Here is a 19830-nt window from a genome sequence, read left to right as displayed (position 1 = left end):
TCTGGCATGAAACTAATCATATCATCCCTCTCCTCTCTGTCTGGCATGAAACTAATCATATCGTCCCTGTCCCTGCCCTGTCTGTTCTGTTATATACTCAGACACAGATAAATGGAGATGGAAACTCATTTGAGTTGGGATTTGTAATGAACCTCTAGCGAAGGCCAATCCTCCCGCCTTTACATCGGTTATGTAGAGCTGCTGCACCAAATCCTCCTCTACCACTGAGATGGAAAGCCCTGGAGGAGAGGAGAGAGAGACAGAGAAGGAGGGAGAGAGGGACAGAGAGAAAGGGAGGGAGAGAGGGACAGAGAGTGAGTGAGTGAGTGAGTGAGATGAGAGAGAAACACTTCATTAATTGAAAGCACATCACTAAATCACCTGGGATTTATTTTCTCTGCCCTGACAGGGATTGGTCTAAGAAAGACAGGAAATCTGAGATGTGACTGGAAGTCAATAACAGGATACATCACAACCGCGAGTGGAAATATTCACTCTGTATAAAAAAGTAGTGCACTATATATGGAATAGGGTTCTATAGGGCCCTGGTCTAAAGTAGTGCACTACATATAGGGAATAGGGTTCTATAGGGCTCTGGTCTAAAGTAGTGCACTATATAGGGAATAGGGTTCTATAGGGCCCTGGTCTAAAGTAGTGCACTATATAGGGAATAGGGTTCTATAGGGCTCTGGTCTGAAGTAGTGAACTATATAGGGAATAGGGTGCCTAACCAATCATACAGGACTCATCCTTACCGCAACCAATCATCCTTACCGTAGCCAGTCATCCTTACCGTAACCAATCATACATGACTTATCCTTACCGTAACCAATCATCCTTACCGTAGCCAATCATACAGGACTTATCCTTACCGTAACCAATCATCCTTACCGTAGCCAATCATACAGGATTCATCCTTACCATAGCCAATCATAAAGGATTCATCCTTACCGTAACCAATCATCCTTATCGTAGCCAATCATGCTTACCGTAACCAATCATACAGGACTTATCCTTACCATAACCAATCATACAGGACTTATCCTTACCGTAAACAATCATCCTTACCGTAGCCAATCATACAGGACTTATCCTTACCGTAACCAATCATTCTTACCATAGCCAATCATACAGGACTCATCCTTACCATAGCCAATCATACAGGACTCATCCTTACCGTAGCCAATCATTCAGGGCTCATCCTTACCGTAGCCAATCATACAGGACTCATCCTTACCGTAGCCAATCATACAGGACTCATCCTTACAGTAGCCAATCATACAGGATTCATCCTTACCGTAGCCAATCATACAGGACTCATCCTTACCGTAGCCAATCATACAGGACTCATCCTTACAGTAGCCAATCATACAGGATTCATCCTTATCGTAGCCAATCATACAGGATTCATCCTTACCGTAGCCAATCATACAGGACTCATCCTTACCGTAGCCAATCATACAGGACTCATCCTTACCGTAGCCAATCATACAGGACTCATCCCTGTCGAACTGGATGACTTTGGTTATTTTGGAGCCCAGCTCTATCTCTTTGTAAAGCTGTGGAGAGAAGGAGAGAGAGAGAGAGAGAAGGAGATAGATGGAGAGAAGGAGAGAGAGAGAGGAGATAGATGGAGAGAAGGAGAGAGAAGGACAGGGAGAGATGAAGAGAGAGAGATCGAGAGAAGGAGAGAGAAGGACAGGGAGAGATGAAGAGAGGGAGATCGAGAGAAGGAGAGAGAGAGATCGAGAGAAGGAGAGAGAAGGACAGGGAGAGATGGAGAGAAAGAAGGAGAGAGAGGAGAGAGGAGAGAGAGAGAAAGAGAGAGGAGAGATGGAGAGAAGGAGAGAGAGAGAAAGAAGGAGAGAGATGGAGAGATGAAAAGAGAGAAGGAACAGGAATGTCTTGTTACAAAAAGAAGCACGAACGGAATACGACGAGGAGGGAGTCTAATTTATTTATTACGCTGGTGTGTGTGTCATCTCAGTGGGATGCTAAGACTGTGACAGGAGATCATCTGTGATGAGGAAATGAGAAACGTACCAAGTCACACAGCTGCTCGTCAGGTTTAGGGATGTAGAATTGGACTTGGTTATCCATGAGGAACTTGAGACGCAGGTAATGTTTGGTGGAATCCAGCTGGTGGGCCTGTGGAGTTTAAGTAGAGAACACACACACACACAGTTTAGTGAAGATTCAGAGTGTGGAGTTTAGAAGAGAGAAAGAGGATCGGTACAGGGTAGGGCTGCAATCTCAATTCTCCACCCTTATCCCCAAAGTGTGCACTCGTACACTTCATGGATTGGTGTAATCATTGGCTAGAGGGAGCTTCCAACGTCGTTAGATCCGTGACTGGAAGTTAACTGTGTTAAAAGCTGGAAAACGGGCACAATAAGAATCAGAGTATTTCACAATTCAGTGTGTCTGTCATCAAACAAGCTGATCAGCACTTCCTGTAAACTGTGTTGAAGCTGTACACATTTTAAACCATCTTAATAAGAACAACCTATTAGTGAAAATGTGACCATTTAATTTCAGAACACATATACTGTAAGTACTATAATATACCAAGATGATAAACATTTGAAACCAACTTTATATGACGGACGTAATCTCAGTACATTTAATGATTTGAACGCGAGTTACTTCTCATTTAAAGCATGAGGAAGTCTGTGTGGGCCAGGGGGAGAGGAAGGGGGAGAGGGAGGGGAAACAGGTAGAGAGGGGGGAGAGGGAGGGGAAACAGGGAGAGAGAGGGAGAGGGAGGGGAAACGGGGGGAAACGGGGGGAGAGGGAGGGGAAACAGGGGGAGAGGGGGGAAAAGGGGGGAGAGGGAGGGGAAATGGGGGGAGAAATGGGGGGAGAGGGGGGAAATGGGGGGAGAGGGAGGGGAGAGGGGGGAAATGGGGGGAGAGGGAGGGGAGAGGGGGGAAATGGGGGGAGAGGGAGGGGAGAGGGAGGGGAAACAGGGGGAGAGGGGGGGAAACAGAGGGAGAGGGAGGGGAAACAGGAGGAGAGGGAGGGGAAACAGGGAGAGAGGGAGGGGAAACAAGGGGAGAGGGAGGGGAAACAGAGTCCTTTTGGGACTCAGTTCCTGTCTCATTACAGAGCTAATTTCAGTGTGAGGTAGCAGCCATAATGCCTGTGTGAGGTAGCAGCCATAATACCTGTGTGAGTGTGAGGTAGCAGCCATAATGCCTGTGTGAGGTAGCAGCCATAATGCCTGTGTGAGGTAGCAGCCATAATGCCTGTGTGAGGTAGCAGCCATAATGCCTGTGTGAGGTAGCAGCCATAATGCCTGTGTGAGGTAGCAGCCATAATGCCTGTGTGAGGTAGCAGCCATAATGCCTGTGAGTGTATGTCCAGTCTTCCCCGTCTGTGGGGCTGACATCAGTCCTGTTATGTTCCGTAGAGAGTTAACGTGTTAGATCATTGTCATCCGTCTGGTTAAAGAGAAGAACCTGAAAGTGTCATACGGGACTCATCCTTACCGTAGCCAATCATACAGGACTCATCCTTACCGTAGCCAATCATACAGGACTCATCCTTACCGTAGCCAATCATACAGGACTCATCCTTACCGTAGCCAATCATACAGGACTCATCCTTACCGTAGCCAATCATACAGGACTCATCCTTACCGTAGCCAATCATACAGGACTCATCCTTACCGTAGCCAATCATACGGGACTCATCCTTACCGTAGCCAATCATACAGGACTCATCCTTACCGTAGCCAATCATACAGGACTCATCCTTACCGTAGCCAATCATACGGGACTCATCCTTACCGTAGCCAATCATACAGGACTCATCCTTACCGTAGCCAATCATACAGGACTCATCCTTACCGTAGCCAATCATACAGGACTCTTCCTTACCGTAGCCAATCATACAGGACTCATCCTTACCGTAGCCAATCATACAGGACTCATCCTTACCGTAGCCAATCATACAGGACTCATCCTTACCGTAGCCAATCATACAGGACTCATCCTTACCGTAGCCAATCATACAGGACTCATCCTTACCGTAGCCAATCATACAGGACTCATCCTTACCGTAGCCAATCATACAGGACTGTACACTGTTACTAGAACACTAAACTAGTCCAGGACAGGAAGAGATGGACAGACCACTTGGTGTGATGAGGCATAACATCAAATCAAATCACATTTTATTTGTCACATACACATGGTTAGCAGATGTTAATGCAAGTGTAGCGAAATGCTTTTCATTGTTCTCTACTCTGGAAAGTTGTAGACGGTCTCCAGTGTAGGTTAGTTAAGTTGCTAGTTACCTTGCAGACGGTCTCCGGTGTAGGTTAGTTAAGTTGCTAGTTACCTTGCAGACGGTCTCCGGTGTAGGTTAGTTAAGTTGCTAGTTACCTTGCAGACGGTCTCCGGTGTAGGTTAGTTAAGTTGCTAGTTACCTTGCAGATGGTCTCCGGTGTAGGTTAGTTAAGTTGCTAGTTACCTTGCAGATGGTCTCCAGCACGTACAGAGCAGACTCTCCAGGCTGGATGATGGCGAGGACAGGCTGGTCGTTAGGAAGACACACCCAGGACGGGGTCAGGTGGTCAGGCACCCAGATATCACTGTCTGTCATGTGACTGTCTGAGTTGACCTGAGGAAGACTCTTCCCCTCATGACTCTTCTGGAGAGATAGAAAGACATTGTTTAGAACTAGCTTGTTTGTTTTATTTTTATTTTAGTTAACCTTTAGTTAACCTTTAGTTAACTAGGGCAAGTCAGTTAAGAACAAATTATTATTTTACAATGACGGCCTAGGAACAGTGGGTTAACTGGTTAACTGTTCTAGGAACAGTGGGTTAACTGGTTAACTGGTCTAGGAACAGTGGGTTAACTGGTCTAGGAACAGTGCCTTGTTCAAGGGGCAGAACGACAGATTTGTACCTTGTCAGCTCGGGGGTTTGAACTTGCATGACTACCTGTCAGTTGTGGGTAAAGTACCCCACTGTCATATTTGAGGAAAAGTAAAAGATACCTTAATATAAAATGCCTCTAGTAAAAGGTCACCCAGTAATATACAACTTTAGTAAAAGTCTAAAAGTATTTGGTTTAAAATATACTTAAGTATCAACAGTAAAAATCATTTCAAATTCCTTATTTTAAGCAAACCAGATCTTTCTAGTTAAAATTGTTTTTATTTACGGATAGCCAGGGTCCCACTCCAACACTCAGACATCATTTACAAACAAAGCATGTTGGTTTAGTGAGTCCACCAGATCAGAGGCAGTAGGGATGACCAGGGATGTTCTCTGTTTAGTGAGTCCTCCAGATCAGAGGCAGTAGGGATGACCAGGGATGTTCTCTGTTTAGTGAGTCCACCAGATCAGAGGCAGTAGGGATGACCAGGGATGTTCTCTGTTTAGTGAGTCCTCCAGATCAGAGGCAGTAGGGATGACCAGGGATGTTCTCTGTTTAGTGAGTCCTCCAGATCAGAGGCAGTAGGGATGACCAGGGATGTTCTCTGTTTAGTGAGTCCTCCAGACCAGAGGCAGTAGGGATGACCAGGGATGTTCTCTGTTTAGTGAGTCCTCCAGATCAGAGGCAGTAGGGATGACCAGGGATGTTCTCTGTTTAGTGAGTCCTCCAGATCAGAGGCAGTAGGGATGACCAGGGATGTTCTCTGTTTAGTGAGTCCTCCAGATCGGAGGCAGTAGGGATGAACAAGGATGTTCTGTTTAGTGAGTCCTCCAGATCGGAGGCAGTAGGGATGAACAGGGATGTTCTCTGTTTAGTGAGTCCTCCAGATCAGAGACAGTAGGGATGACCAGGGATGTTCTCTGTTTAGTGAGTCCTCCAGATCGGAGGCAGTAGGGATGACCAGGGATGTTCTCTGTTTAGTGAGTCCTCCAGATCGGAGGCAGTAGGGATGACCAGGGATGTTCTCTGTTTAGTGAGTCCTCCAGATCAGAGGCAGTAAAGATGACCAGGGATGTTCTCTGTTTAGTGAGTCCACCAGATCAGAGGCAGTAGGGATGACCAGGGATGTTCTCTGTTTAGTGAGTCCTCCAGATCAGAGGCAGTAGGGATGACCAGGGATGTTCTCTGTTTAGTGAGTCCTCCAGATCAGAGGCAGTAGGGATGACCAGGGATGTTCTCTGTTTAGTGAGTCCTCCAGATTGGAGGCAGTAGGGATGAACAAGGATTTTCTCTGTTTAGTGAGTCCTCCAGATCGGAGGCAGTAGGGATGAACAGGGATGTTCTCTGTTTAGTAAGTCCTCCAGATCAGAGACAGTAGGGATGACCAGGGATGTTCTCTGTTTAGTGAGTCCTCCAGATCGGAGGCAGTAGGGATGACCAGGGATGTTCTCTGTTTAGTGAGTCCTCCAGATCAGAGTCAGTATGGATGACCAGGGATGTTCTCTGTTTAGTGAGTCCTCCAGATCAGAGGCAGTAGGGATGACCAGGGATGTTCTCTGTTTAGTGAGTCCTCCAGATCGGAGGCAGTAGGGATGAACAGGGATGTTCTCTGTTTAGTGAGTCCTCCAGATCAGAGGCAGTAGGGATGACCAGGGATGTTCTCTGTTTAGTGAGTCCTCCAGATCAGAGGCAGTAGGGATGTTCTCTGTTTAGTGAGTCCTCCAGATCAGAGGCAGTAGGGATGACCAGGGATGTTCTCTGTTTAGTGAGTCCTCCAGATCAGAGGCAGTAGGGATGACCAGGGATGTTCTCTGTTTAGTGAGTCCTCCAGATCGGAGGCAGTAGGGATGACCAGGGATGTTCTCTGTTTAGTGAGTCCTCCAGATCAGAGGCAGTAGGGATGACCAGGGATGTTCTCTGTTTAGTGAGTCCTCCAGATCAGAGGCAGTAGGGATGACCAGGGGTGTTCTCTGTTTAGTGAGTCCTCCAGATCAGAGGCAGTAGGGATGACCAGGGATGTTCTCTTGATAAGTGCGTGAATGTGATTATTTTCCTGTCCTGCTAGGCATTCAAGATGTAACGAGTACTTTTAGGTGTCAAGGAAAATTTATGGAGTAAAAAGTACATTATTTGCTTTAGGAATGTAGTGAAGTAAAAACAAAAGTAGTCAAAAATATAACAAGTAAATAGTACAGACACCCCAAAAAACAACTTAAGTAGTACTTTACACCACTGCTGACTGTACATGTGACCCGAGGAAGTCTCTTCTTCACTCTTCTAGGAAACAGACACGCTGTAAATAGTGTGCTCCTACCAGCCTAAAGATTTTGTAAATGAAGGTCAATCTGTTCTTTGACTGATGCCTCAGTACCAGTTATCCACCAAGCTAGGAAGATGAATGGTACCTGACTGCCTACTTACCTGGCAGTGTGTGTGTGTGTGTGTGTGTTGCCAACTTACCCCTCTCTCCCTGGCAGTGTGTGTGTGTGTGTGTGTGTGTGTGTGTGTGTGTGTGTGTGTGTGTGTGTGTGTGTGTGATGCCTACTTACCCCTCTCTCCCTGGCAGTGTGTGTGTGTGTGTGTGTGTGTGTGTGTGTGTGTGTGTGTGTGTGTGTGATGCCTACTTACCTGGCAGTGTGTGTGTGTGTGTGATGCCTACTTACCTGGCAGTGTGTGTGTGTGTGTGTGTGTGTGTGTGTGTGTGTGTGTGTGTGTGTGTGTGTGTGTGTGTGTGTGTGTGTGTGTGTGTGTGTGTGATGCCTATTTACCTGGCAGTGTGTGTGTGTGTGTGTGATGCCTACTTACCCCTCTCTCCCTGGCAGTGTCCACATCATAGATCCCGTCCAGGGGCTGTTTCACTGGCTCCTCCCCATCAACAAAGACCTGAGGGAGAAACAACAAGGCCAATATAGAACCCCCTCCAAAAAATGGCTGAGCAAAGAAGTTGTATGTATATGAGATAAGTGGCAGTTCTAAGTGGGAGTTCTAAGTGGCAGTTCTAGGTGGCAGTTCTAGGTGGTAGTTCTAGGTGGCAGTTCTAGGTGGCAGTTCTAGGTGGCAGTTCTAGGTGGCAGTTCTAGGTGGCAGTTCTAAGTGGCAGTTCTAAGTGGCATTTCTAAGTGGCAGTTCTAAGTGGCAGTTCTAAGTGGCAGTTCTAAGTGGCAGTTCTAAGTGGGAGTTCTAAGTGTATTGTTCCAGATCTCTATGCAGGTTCATTTCTATAGAGATGCTGGTTATATAGACAAGGAGGACGGACTAGTGGTTACATAGACCAGGAGGATGGTGTGATGGTGGACTGTGGTCTGCTAGAGTTATAGACACGTACCTGGTTGATGGTGGGGTGGACTGTGGTCTGCTAGAGTTAAAGACACGTACCTGGTTGATGGTGGACTGTGGTCTGCTAGAGTTAAAGACACGTACCTGGTTGATGGTTGATGGTGGACTGTGGTCTGCTAGAGTTAAAGACACGTACCTGGTTGATGGTTGATGGTGGGCTGTGGTCTGCTAGAGTTAAAGACACGTACCTGGTTGATGGTGGACTGTGGGCTGTGGTCTGCTAGAGTTAAAGACACGTACCTGGTTGATGGTTGATGGTGGGCTGTGGTCTGCTAGAGTTAAAGACACGTACCTGGTTGATGGTTGATGGTGGACTGTGGTCTGCTAGAGTTAAAGACACGTACCTGGTTGATGGTTGATGGTGGACTGTGGTCTGCTAGAGTTAAAGACACGTACCTGGTTGATGGTGGGGTGGACTGTGGTCTGCTAGAGTTAAAGACACGTACCTGGTTGATGGTTGATGGTGGACTGTGGTCTGCTAGAGTTAAAGACACGTACCTGGTTGATGGTTGATGGTGGACTGTGGTCTGCTAGAGTTAAAGACACGTACCTGGTTGATGGTGGGGTGGACTGTGGTCTGCTAGAGTTAAAGACACGTACCTGGTTGATGGTGGGGTGGACTGTGGTCTGCTAGAGTTAAAGACACGTACCTGGTTGATGGTTGATGGTGGACTGTGGTCTGCTAGAGTTAAAGACACGTACCTGGTTGATGGTGGGGTGGACTGTGGTCTGCTAGAGTTAAAGACACGTACCTGGTTGATGGTTGATGGTGGACTGTGGTCTGCTAGAGTTAAAGACACGTACCTGGTTGATGGTGGGGTGGACTGTGGTCTGCTAGAGTTAAAGACACGTACCTGGTTGATGGTTGATGGTGGGCTGTGGTCTGCTAGAGTTAAAGACACGTACCTGGTTGATGGTGGGGTGGACTGTGGTCTGCTAGAGTTAAAGACACGTACCTGGTTGATGGTTGATGGTGGACTGTGGTCTGCTAGAGTTAAAGACACGTACCTGGTTGATGGTGGGGTGGACTGTGGTCTGCTAGAGTTAAAGACACGTACCTGGTTGATGGTTGATGGTGGGCTGTGGTCTGCTAGAGTTAAAGACACGTACCTGGTTGATGGTGGGGTGGACTGTGGTCTGCTAGAGTTAAAGACACGTACCTGGTTGATGGTTGATGGTGGGCTGTGGTCTGCTAGAGTTAAAGACACGTACCTGGTTGATGGTTGATGGTGGGCTGTGGTCTGCTAGAGTTAAAGACACGTACCTGGTTGATGGTTGATGGTGGGCTGTGGTCTGCTAGAGTTAAAGACACGTACCTGGTTGATGGTGGGGTGGACTGTGGTCTGCTAGAGTTAAAGACACGTACCTGGTTGATGGTTGATGGTGGACTGTGGTCTTCTAGAGTTAAAGACACGTACCTGGTTGATGGTGGGCTGTGGTCTGCTAGAGTTAAAGACACGTACCTGGTTGATGGTTGATGGTGGGCTGTGGTCTGCTAGAGTTAAAGACACGTACCTGGTTGATGGTTGATGGTGGGCTGTGGTCTGCTAGAGTTAAAGACACGTACCTGGTTGATGGTGGGGTGGACTGTGGTCTGCTAGAGTTAAAGACACGTACCTGGTTGATGGTTGATGGTGGGCTGTGGTCTGCTAGAGTTAAAGACACGTACCTGGTTGATGGTTGATGGTGGGGTGGACTGTGGTCTGCTAGAGTTAAAGACACGTACCTGGTTGATGGTGGGGTGGACTGTGGTCTGCTAGAGTTAAAGACACGTACCTGGTTGATGGTTGATGGTGGACTGTGGTCTGCTAGAGTTAAAGACACGTACCTGGTTGATGGTTGATGGTGGGCTGTGGTCTGCTAGAGTTAAAGACACGTACCTGGTTGATGGTTGATGGTGGGGTGGACTGTGGTCTGCTAGAGTTAAAGACACGTACCTGGTTGATGGTGGACTGTGGTCTGCTAGAGTTAAAGACACGTACCTGGTTGATGGTGGGGTGGACTGTGGTCTGCTAGAGTTAAAGACACGTACCTGGTTGATGGTGGGGTGGACTGTGGTCTGCTAGAGTTAAAGACACGTACCTGGTTGATGGTGGGGTGGACTGTGGTCTGCTAGAGTTAAAGACACGTACCTGGTTGATGGTGGGGTGGACTGTGGTCTGCTAGAGTTAAAGACACGTACCTGGTTGATGGTTGTTGGTGGACTGTGGTCTGCTAGAGTTAAAGACACGTACCTGGTTGATGGTTGTTGGTGGACTGTGGTCTGCTAGAGTTAAAGACACGTACCTGGTTGATGGTTGATGGTGGACTGTGGTCTGCTAGAGTTAAAGACACGTACCTGGTTGATGGTTGTTGGTGGACTGTGGTCTGCTAGAGTTAAAGACACGTACCTGGTTGATGGTTGATGGTGGACTGTGGTCTGCTAGAGTTAAAGACACGTACCTGGTTGATGGTTGATGGTGGACTGTGGTCTGCTAGAGTTAAAGACACGTACCTGGTTGATGGTGGGGTGGACTGTGGTCTGCTAGAGTTAAAGACACGTACCTGGTTGATGGTGGGGTGGGCTGTGGTCTGCTAGAGTTAAAGACACGTACCTGGTTGATGGTGGGGTGGGCTGTGGTCTTCTTCTTGGAAGTAGTGTCCAGGCCCCACAGAGAGGAGAACCTGCTCTTACGTTTGGATGAGGAGGTACGTGACATGGCCTGCGTACGTCTCCTCCCCCCGCTCTCTGTACGGGCTGCCACCTACATCACACACACACACAGACACACACACACAGACACACACACACAGACACACACACACAGAGAGAGAGTAAGAAACAGCGAGAGAAAGAAACAGCGAGAGAGAGACACACAGACACACACACACACACAGAGACAGAGACACACACACAGAGAGAAAGAAACAGCGAGAGAGAGACACACAGACACACACACAGAGACAGAGAGAGAGACACACACACAGAGAGAAAGAAACAGCGATAGAGAGAGAGAGACAGAGAGAGAGAGAGACACAGACACACAGAGAGAAAGAAACAGCGAAAGAGAGAGAGTGATACAGAGAGAAAGAGACAGACACAGAGAGAGACACACAGACAAACACACAGAGCGAGACAGACACACACAGAGACAGACAAAAGGAGAGAAAGACAGAGAAAGAGAGAAAGACATTCACAGAGACAGCATTATTGAAAGGAGCATATCTAACACACAGAACACCTCTCCCACAAAACCTGACACTGCTGGTTAGGTCTGACCATGGAATGGTTATATGGCCCAGGAGGACGGACTGGTGGTTATATAGACCAGGAGGACAGACTAGTGGTTATACAGACCAGGAGGACTAATGGTTATATGGCCCAGGAGGACAGACTAGTGGTTAAACAGACCATGAGGACAGACTAGTGGTTATACAGACTAGTGGTTATATAGACCAGGAGGACAGACTAGTGGTGATACAGACCAGGAGGACTAATGGTTATATAGACGAGGAGGACTAGTGGTTATATAGACCAGGAGGACAGACTAGTGGTTAAACAGACCAGGAGGACTAGTGGTTATACAGACCAGGAGGACTAGTGGTTATATAGACCAGGAGGACAGACTAGTGGTTAAACAGACCAGGAGGACTAGTGGTTATACAGACCAGGAGGACTAGTGGTTATATAGACCAGGAGGAAAAGACTAGTGGTTATACAGACCAGGAGGAGAGACTAGTGGTTATACAGACCAGGAGGAGAGACTAGTGGTTATATGGCCCAGGAGGACGGACTGGTGGTTATATAGACCAGGAGGACAGACTAGTGGTTATACAGACCAGGAGGACTAGTGGTTATACAGACCAGGAGGACAGACTAGTGGTTAAACAGACCATGAGGACAGACTAGTGGTTATACAGACTAGTGGTTATATAGACCAGGAGGACAGACTAGTGGTGATACAGACCAGGAGGACTAATGGTTATATAGACGAGGAGGACTAGTGGTTATATAGACCAGGAGGACAGACTAGTGGTTAAACAGACCAGGAGGACTAGTGGTTATACAGACCAGGAGGACTAGTGGTTATATAGACCAGGAGGACAGACTAGTGGTTATACAGACCAGGAGGACTAATGGTTATATGGCCCAGGAGGACAGACTAGTGGTTAAACAGACCATGAGGACAGACTAGTGGTTATACAGACTAGTGGTTATATAGACCAGGAGGACAGACTAGTGGTGATACAGACCAGGAGGACTAATGGTTATATAGACGAGGAGGACTAGTGGTTATATAGACCAGGAGGACAGACTAGTGGTTAAACAGACCAGGAGGACTAGTGGTTATACAGACCAGGAGGACTAGTGGTTATATAGACCAGGAGGACAGACTAGTGGTTAAACAGACCAGGAGGACTAGTGGTTATACAGACCAGGAGGACTAGTGGTTATATAGACCAGGAGGACAGACTAGTGGTTATACAGACCAGGAGGAGAGACTAGTGGTTATACAGACCAGGAGGAGAGACTAGTGGTTATATGGCCCAGGAGGACGGACTGGTGGTTATATAGACCAGGAGGACAGACTAGTGGTTATACAGACCAGGAGGACTAGTGGTTATACAGACCAGGAGGACTAGTGGTTATATAGACCAGGAGGACAGACTAGTGGTTATACAGACCAGGAGGAGAGACTAGTGGTTATACAGACCAGGAGGAGAGACTAGTGGTTATATGGCCCAGGAGGACGGACTGGTGGTTATATAGACCAGGAGGACAGACTAGTGGTTATACAGACCAGGAGGAAAGACTAGTGGTTATACAGACCAGGAGAACTAGTGGTTATATAGACCAGGAGGACAGACTAGTGGTTATACAGACCAGGAGGAGAGACTAGTGGTTATACAGACCAGGAGGACTAGTGGTTATATAGACCAGGAGGACAGACTAGTGGTTATACAGACCAGGAGGACAGACTAGTGGTTATACAGACCAGGAGGACTAGTGGTTATACAGACCAGGAGGACAGACTAATGGTTATACAGACCAGGAGGACAGACTAGTGGTTATACAGACCAGGAGGACTAGTGGTTATACAGACCAGGAGGACTAGCAGTTATACAGACCAGGAGGACTAGTGGTTATACAGACCAGGAGGACAGACTAGTGGTTTTACAGACCAGGAGGACAGACTAATGGTTATACAGACCAGGAGGACTAGTGGTTATACAGACCAGGAGGACTAGTGGTTATATAGACCAGGAGGACAGACTAGTGGTTATACAGACCAGGAGGACAGACTACTGGTTATATAGACCAGGAGGACTAGTGGTTATATAGACCAGGAGGACAGACTAGTGGTTATATAGACCAGGAGGACAGACTAGTGGTTATACAGACCAGGAGGACAGACTAGTGGTTATACAGACCAGGAGGACTAGTGGTTATATAGACCAGGAGGACTAGTGGTTATACAGACCAGGAGGACTAGTGGTTATATAGACCAGGAGGACTAGTGGTTATACAGACCAGGAGGACAGACTAGTGGTTATAGAGACCAGGAGGACTAGTGGTTATATAGACCAGGAGGACTAGTGGTTATACAGACCAGGAGGACTAGTGATTATATAGACCAGGAGGACTAGTGGTTATACAGACCAGGAGGACAGACTAGTGGTTATAGAGACCAGGAGGACTAGTGGTTATAGAGACCAGGAGGACTAGTGGTTATACAGACCAGGAGGACTAGTGGTTATAGAGACCAGGAGGACTAGTGGTTATAGAGACCAGGAGGACTAGTGGTTATACAGACCAGGAGGACAGACTAGTGGTTATAGAGACCAGGAGGACTAGTGGTTATAGAGACCAGGAGGACTAGTGGTTATATAGACCAGGAGGACTAGTGGTTATACAGACCAGGAGGACTAGTGATTATATAGACCAGGAGGACTAGTGGTTATACAGACCAGGAGGACTAGTGATTATATAGACCAGGAGGACTAGTGGTTATATAGACCAGGAGGACTAGTGGTTATACAGGCCAGGAGGACAGACTAGTGGTTATACAGACCAGGAGGACAGACTAGTGGTTATACAGACCAGGAGGACTAGTGGTTATACAGACCAGGAGGACAGACTAATGGTTATACAGACCAGGAGGACAGACTAGTGGTTATACAGACCAGGAGGACTAGTGGTTATACAGACCAGGAGGACTAGCGGTTATACAGACCAGGAGGACTAGTGGTTATACAGACCAGGAGGACAGACTAGTGGTTTTACAGACCAGGAGGACAGACTAATGGTTATACAGACCAGGAGGACTAGTGGTTATACAGACCAGGAGGACTAGTGGTTATATAGACCAGGAGGACAGACTAGTGGTTATACAGACCAGGAGGACAGACTAATGGTTATATAGACCAGGAGGACTAGTGGTTATATAGACCAGGAGGACAGACTAGTGGTTATATAGACCAGGAGGACAGACTAGTGGTTATACAGACCAGGAGGACAGACTAGTGGTTATACAGACCAGGAGGACTAGTGGTTATATAGACCAGGAGGACTAGTGGTTATACAGACCAGGAGGACTAGTGGTTATACAGACCAGGAGGACTAGTGGTTATATAGACCAGGAGGACTAGTGGTTATACAGACCAGGAGGACAGACTAGTGGTTATAGAGACCAGGAGGACTAGTGGTTATATAGACCAGGAGGACTAGTGGTTATACAGACCAGGAGGACTAGTGATTATATAGACCAGGAGGACTAGTGGTTATACAGACCAGGAGGACAGACTAGTGGTTATAGAGACCAGGAGGACTAGTGGTTATAGAGACCAGGAGGACTAGTGGTTATACAGACCAGGAGGACTAGTGGTTATAGAGACCAGGAGGACTAGTGGTTATAGAGACCAGGAGGACTAGTGGTTATACAGACCAGGAGGACAGACTAGTGGTTATAGAGACCAGGAGGACTAGTGGTTATAGAGACCAGGAGGACTAGTGGTTATATAGACCAGGAGGACTAGTGGTTATACAGACCAGGAGGACTAGTGATTATATAGACCAGGAGGACTAGTGGTTATACAGACCAGGAGGACTAGTGATTATATAGACCAGGAGGACTAGTGGTTATATAGACCAGGAGGACTAGTGGTTATACAGGCCAGGAGGACAGACTAGTGGTTATACAGACCAGGAGGACTAATGGTTATATAGACCAGGAGGACAGACTAGTGGTTATACAGACCAGGAGGACAGACTAGTGGTTATACAGACCAGGAGGACAGTGTGTATGTGTGTGTGCTCGCAACTCACCAGAGCATGAAAGGACGACACAGAGAAGATTCCGAGGCGTCCCATGGCCAGTTTAGTGGGTCTGGAGGCGAAGGCTAGCAGGCGTTTGGGGTTGGGCAGCTCCCCTCCTTGCAGACTGGCCAGGTAACACCGGAACCGGAACAAACCCATATGAAACTGTTCCAAGTTCTGCTCCCACAGAAAGATCTAGAACAAAAAAAAACCCCAACAACAACCCATTTTTTAAAAAAAGGGGCAATCTGGGTTTGGGACATCCATGTTTCTGACGGATGGACAGTCTTTGCACCCATAGATGTGTCTATGCATTTGAGAGAGGTTACACTGCCACGCGTGTCTCCCCCCACCCAAACGTCAACAAAACCAAAGAGCTGACGTTTGGACGACAGGAGACAGCAGAGAGACTACGCCTCCAGCCACATCGACGGGGCCGTGGGTGAAGAGGGTCAAAAGTTCAAAGTTCAACAGCGGGTACCTGAGGACCTGAAACGGTCCCTTCACATAGACGGTGTGGTGAAGAAGGTGCAACAGCGCCTCAGAAATAGTAGCAGGGTGAATGCTGAACTGTTGTTACGCACATATCCACAAATATTTAGGATTACATAATGGGGGGGGGGGGGGGGGAGAAGTTTAACTGCAGAATTTATTATCCAGCATTGACGCAATGACTCTGTCGGTTTGATCGAGGCGTTACCTCGGAAGTTGCATTCCAGACAAGGGGAGGGGGGAGGGGCCAGACAAGGGGGCGGGGTGAGCCAACTAGCCCAGAGAAGAGGGGCAGATAAAGACTGATACAGTATGAGGGGTTGAGTCCCAAATGGCGTCCTATTCCCACACACACACACGGTCCAGTATGGTCTTCCTCTTCTTGGTATCGGTAACTAAGCTCACACTCTCTCTCACATGGTCCAGTATGGTCTTCCTCTTCTTGGTATCGGTAACTGAGCTCACACACTCTCTCACCTGGTCCAGTATGGTCTTCCTCTTCTTGGTATCGGTAACGGCACTGAGCTGCATGTCTCCCATCTTCTTCATCTTCTCGTCCATGTCGATCTTCTGCTCCAGCTTCTTAATCTCCGCCCTCAACAGACGCACCGTGTCCTCCCGGTGATGCTGCCTGGCAACGGCCGCCGCGCACGCCGAGTGGATGGCCGTGATCCAGTTCTCCAGCTCCGTCTGACTGCACGTCTACAAAGGGTTAGAGGTCAGAGGTTAGAGAAAAGGTTACGCAGACCTTTACTCCACACTACAGCATGCTTGGAATACAGCCAAGTTATACAACAAATGACCAAACAGTGTACATCACACACACACACACACACGGAGCTCCTCCTACCTGGAAGAGAAATGCATCCCCTAGAGAGTTGCTGAGGCAGAAGACAAAGTCCTTCTTGGGGTGTTCAGGTACGGCCTGGACGATACTGTTCTCAGCCCACGCCGCATGTTTAGGGACACTGTTGTGGTCGATCCCCGACCGTCCGTCCGTCTCGTAGAAGAACAGAGTGCATCCTGGGAGAAAACAGGAACAAGGTCGTTACGCACAACCATCAATCAAATCAAATCAAATGTATGTTCATAGCCATTTTTCCTATAAAGTGCAAAATGCAGTCAAACACAATAAAGAATCAATGAAAAAGGTTTAAGGTGATGTATATTTCTAGACAGTGATAGCTTTCTTTCCTTCAAATATCTGACAGGGGGAAATGTCCCTGCAGAAAACAACAACAAATCAAATAAACAACAGCTTGTTTTATCGATTTAATTCTGCTCTCTAGTGGCCAGCGGTAAGAAGTGCCGGTCTGGATTCTCCAGGAGGGAGCACGCATAATCAGAATAATGATGTGGCCCCTGGAATGCTTATGTGGCCCCTAGAATCCGGATGTGGCCCCTAGAATGCTTATGTGGCCCCTAGAATGCTGATGTGATCCCCTAGAATAATGATGTGATCCCCTAGAATAATGATGTGATCCCCTAGAATAATGATGTGATCCCCTAGAATCCTGATGTGATCCCCTAGAATCCTGATGTGGCCCCTAGAATCCTGATGTGGCCCCTAGAATCCTGATGTGAAACCCTAGAATGCTGATGTGAAACCCTAGAATGCTGATGTGAAACCCTAGAATGCTGATGTGAAACCCTAGAATGCTGCTGTGAAACCCTAGAATGCTGATGTGAAACCCTAGAATAATAATGTGAAACCCTAGAATGCTGATGAGGCCCCTAGAATGCTGATGTGGCCCCTAGAATGTGATGTAGCCCCTAGAATGCTGATGTGGCCCCTAGTGGCCCCTAGAATGCTGATGTGGCCCCTAGAATGCTGATGTGAACACCTAGAATGCTGATGTGGCCCCTAGAATGCTGATGTGGCCCCTAGAATGCTGATGTGAAACCCTAGAATAATGATGTGGCCCCTAGAATAATGATGTGGCCACTAGAATGCTGTGGGGCCCCTAGAATGTGATGTAGCCCCTAGAATGCTGATGTGGCCCCTAGTGGCCCCTAGAATGCTGCTGTGAACACCTAGAATGCTGATGTGGCCCCTAGAATGCTGATGTGGCCCCTAGAATGCTGATGTGAAACCCTAGAATAATGATGTGGCCCCTAGAATGCTGATGTGGCCCCTAGAATGCTGATGTGGCCCCTAGAATGCTGGTGTGGCCCCTAGAATGCTGGTGTGGCCCCTAGAATGCTGATGTGACCCCTAGAATGCTGATGTGACCCAGTCAAGTGGTATTAAAGGCCTACTCTGTGATATTTAGGTTAATGATGTTGCCCAGTCAAGTGGTTTTAAAGGCCTACTCTGTGATATTTAGGTTGTCTCTCAAATGGCACCATTTTTTTATTTTTTATTTTTACCTTTATTTAACCAGGCAAGTCAGTTAAGAACAAATTCTTATTTTCAATGACGGCCTAGGAACAGTGGGTTAACTGCCTGTTCAGGGGCAGAACAACAGATTTGTACCTTGTCAGCTCGGGGGTTTGAACTCGCAACCTTCCGGTTACTAGTCCTATCTAGTGCACTACTTTTGGCTAGGGCCTTGGTCCAAAGTAGTGCACTATATAGAGAATAGGGTGTAATTTGGGATGCAGACAGACAACACGTATCATCAGGACATCTACACAGCCATGAATAAATCACATACGGTTGGTTGTATTGAGTACAGTGCTGTAAATACAGTTGAAGTCAGAAGTTTACATACACCTTAGCCAAATACATTTAAACTCAGTTTCACACAATTTCCTGACATTTAATCATCGTAAAAAATTCCCTGTCTTAGGTCAGTTAGGGTCACCACTTTATTTTAAGAATGTGAAATGTCAGAATAATAGTAGAGAGAATGATTCATTTCAGCTTTTATTTCTTTCATCACATTTCCCAGTGGGTCAGAAGTTTACATACACTCAATTAGAATTTGGTAGCATTGCCTTTATATTGCTTAACTTGGGTCAAACGTTTTGGGTAGCCTTCCACAAGCTTCCCACAATAAGTTGGGTGAATTTTGGCCCATTCCTCCTGACAGCTGGTTTAACTGAGTCAGGTCTGTAGGCCTCCTTGCTCACACACGCTTTTTCAGTTCTGTCCACACATTTTCTATAGGATAGAGGTCAGGGCTTTGTGATGGCCACTCCAATACCTTGACTTTGTTGTCCTTAAGCCATTTTGCCACTCCTCCCTCATGATGCCATCTATTTTGTGAAGTGCACCAGTCCCTACCGCAGCAAAGCACCCTCATAAAATGATGCTGCCACCCCCCATGCTTCACGGTTGGAATGCTGATCTTCGGCTTGCAAGCCTCCCCTTTTTCCTCCAGAAAAATAGTCATTATGGCCAAACAGTTCTATTTTTGTTACATCAAACCAAAGGACATTTCTCAAAAAAGTACGATCTTTGTCCCTATGTGCAGTTGCAAACCGTAGTCTGGCTTTTTTATGGTGGTTTTGGAGCAGTGACTTCTTCCTTGCTGAGTGGCCTTTCAGGTTATGTTGATATGGGACTCGTTCTACTGTGGATATAGATACTTTTGTGCCTGTTTCCTCCTCTTGTTCTGGGATTTGCACTTTTCTCACCAAAGTACGTTCATCTCTAGGAGACAGAATGCGTCTCCTTCCTGAGCGGTGTGGCGGCTGCTTGATCCCATGGTGTTTATACTTGTATACTATTGTTTGTACATATGAACAGGTAGTCTTTGAAATACATCCACAGGTACACCTCCAATTGACTCAAATCATGTCAATTAGCCTATCAGAAGCTTCTAAAGCCATGACATAATTTTCTGGAATTTTCCAAGCTGTTTAAAGGCA

At 47.2% G+C, this 19830-nt stretch overlaps 1 protein-coding gene across 1 annotated transcript in view; it reads right to left on the bottom strand.

Annotated features, from left to right (window-relative positions):
• LOC139383016 (rho guanine nucleotide exchange factor TIAM1-like) overlaps nt 1-19830 on the bottom strand; it is an 83922-nt gene that overhangs the window by 53316 nt on the left and 10776 nt on the right. Inside the window, exons 6-14 of the mRNA XM_071127309.1 lie at nt 16865-17037; nt 16492-16716; nt 15532-15717; nt 10820-10969; nt 7695-7772; nt 4477-4656; nt 2044-2148; nt 1478-1559; nt 153-239 (exon numbers count right to left, since the gene is read on the bottom strand). Of these exons, the coding sequence (XP_070983410.1) occupies nt 153-239; nt 1478-1559; nt 2044-2148; nt 4477-4656; nt 7695-7772; nt 10820-10969; nt 15532-15717; nt 16492-16716; nt 16865-17037 (1266 nt within the window). The remainder of the gene's footprint in view (nt 1-152; nt 240-1477; nt 1560-2043; nt 2149-4476; nt 4657-7694; nt 7773-10819; nt 10970-15531; nt 15718-16491; nt 16717-16864; nt 17038-19830) is intronic.

The sequence above is a fragment of the Oncorhynchus clarkii genome, chromosome 24 (assembly GCF_045791955.1).
Source record: "Oncorhynchus clarkii lewisi isolate Uvic-CL-2024 chromosome 24, UVic_Ocla_1.0, whole genome shotgun sequence".
Taxonomy (NCBI): Eukaryota; Metazoa; Chordata; class Actinopteri; order Salmoniformes; family Salmonidae; genus Oncorhynchus; species Oncorhynchus clarkii.
This window is presented reverse-complemented; position numbering and strand designations above follow the sequence as displayed.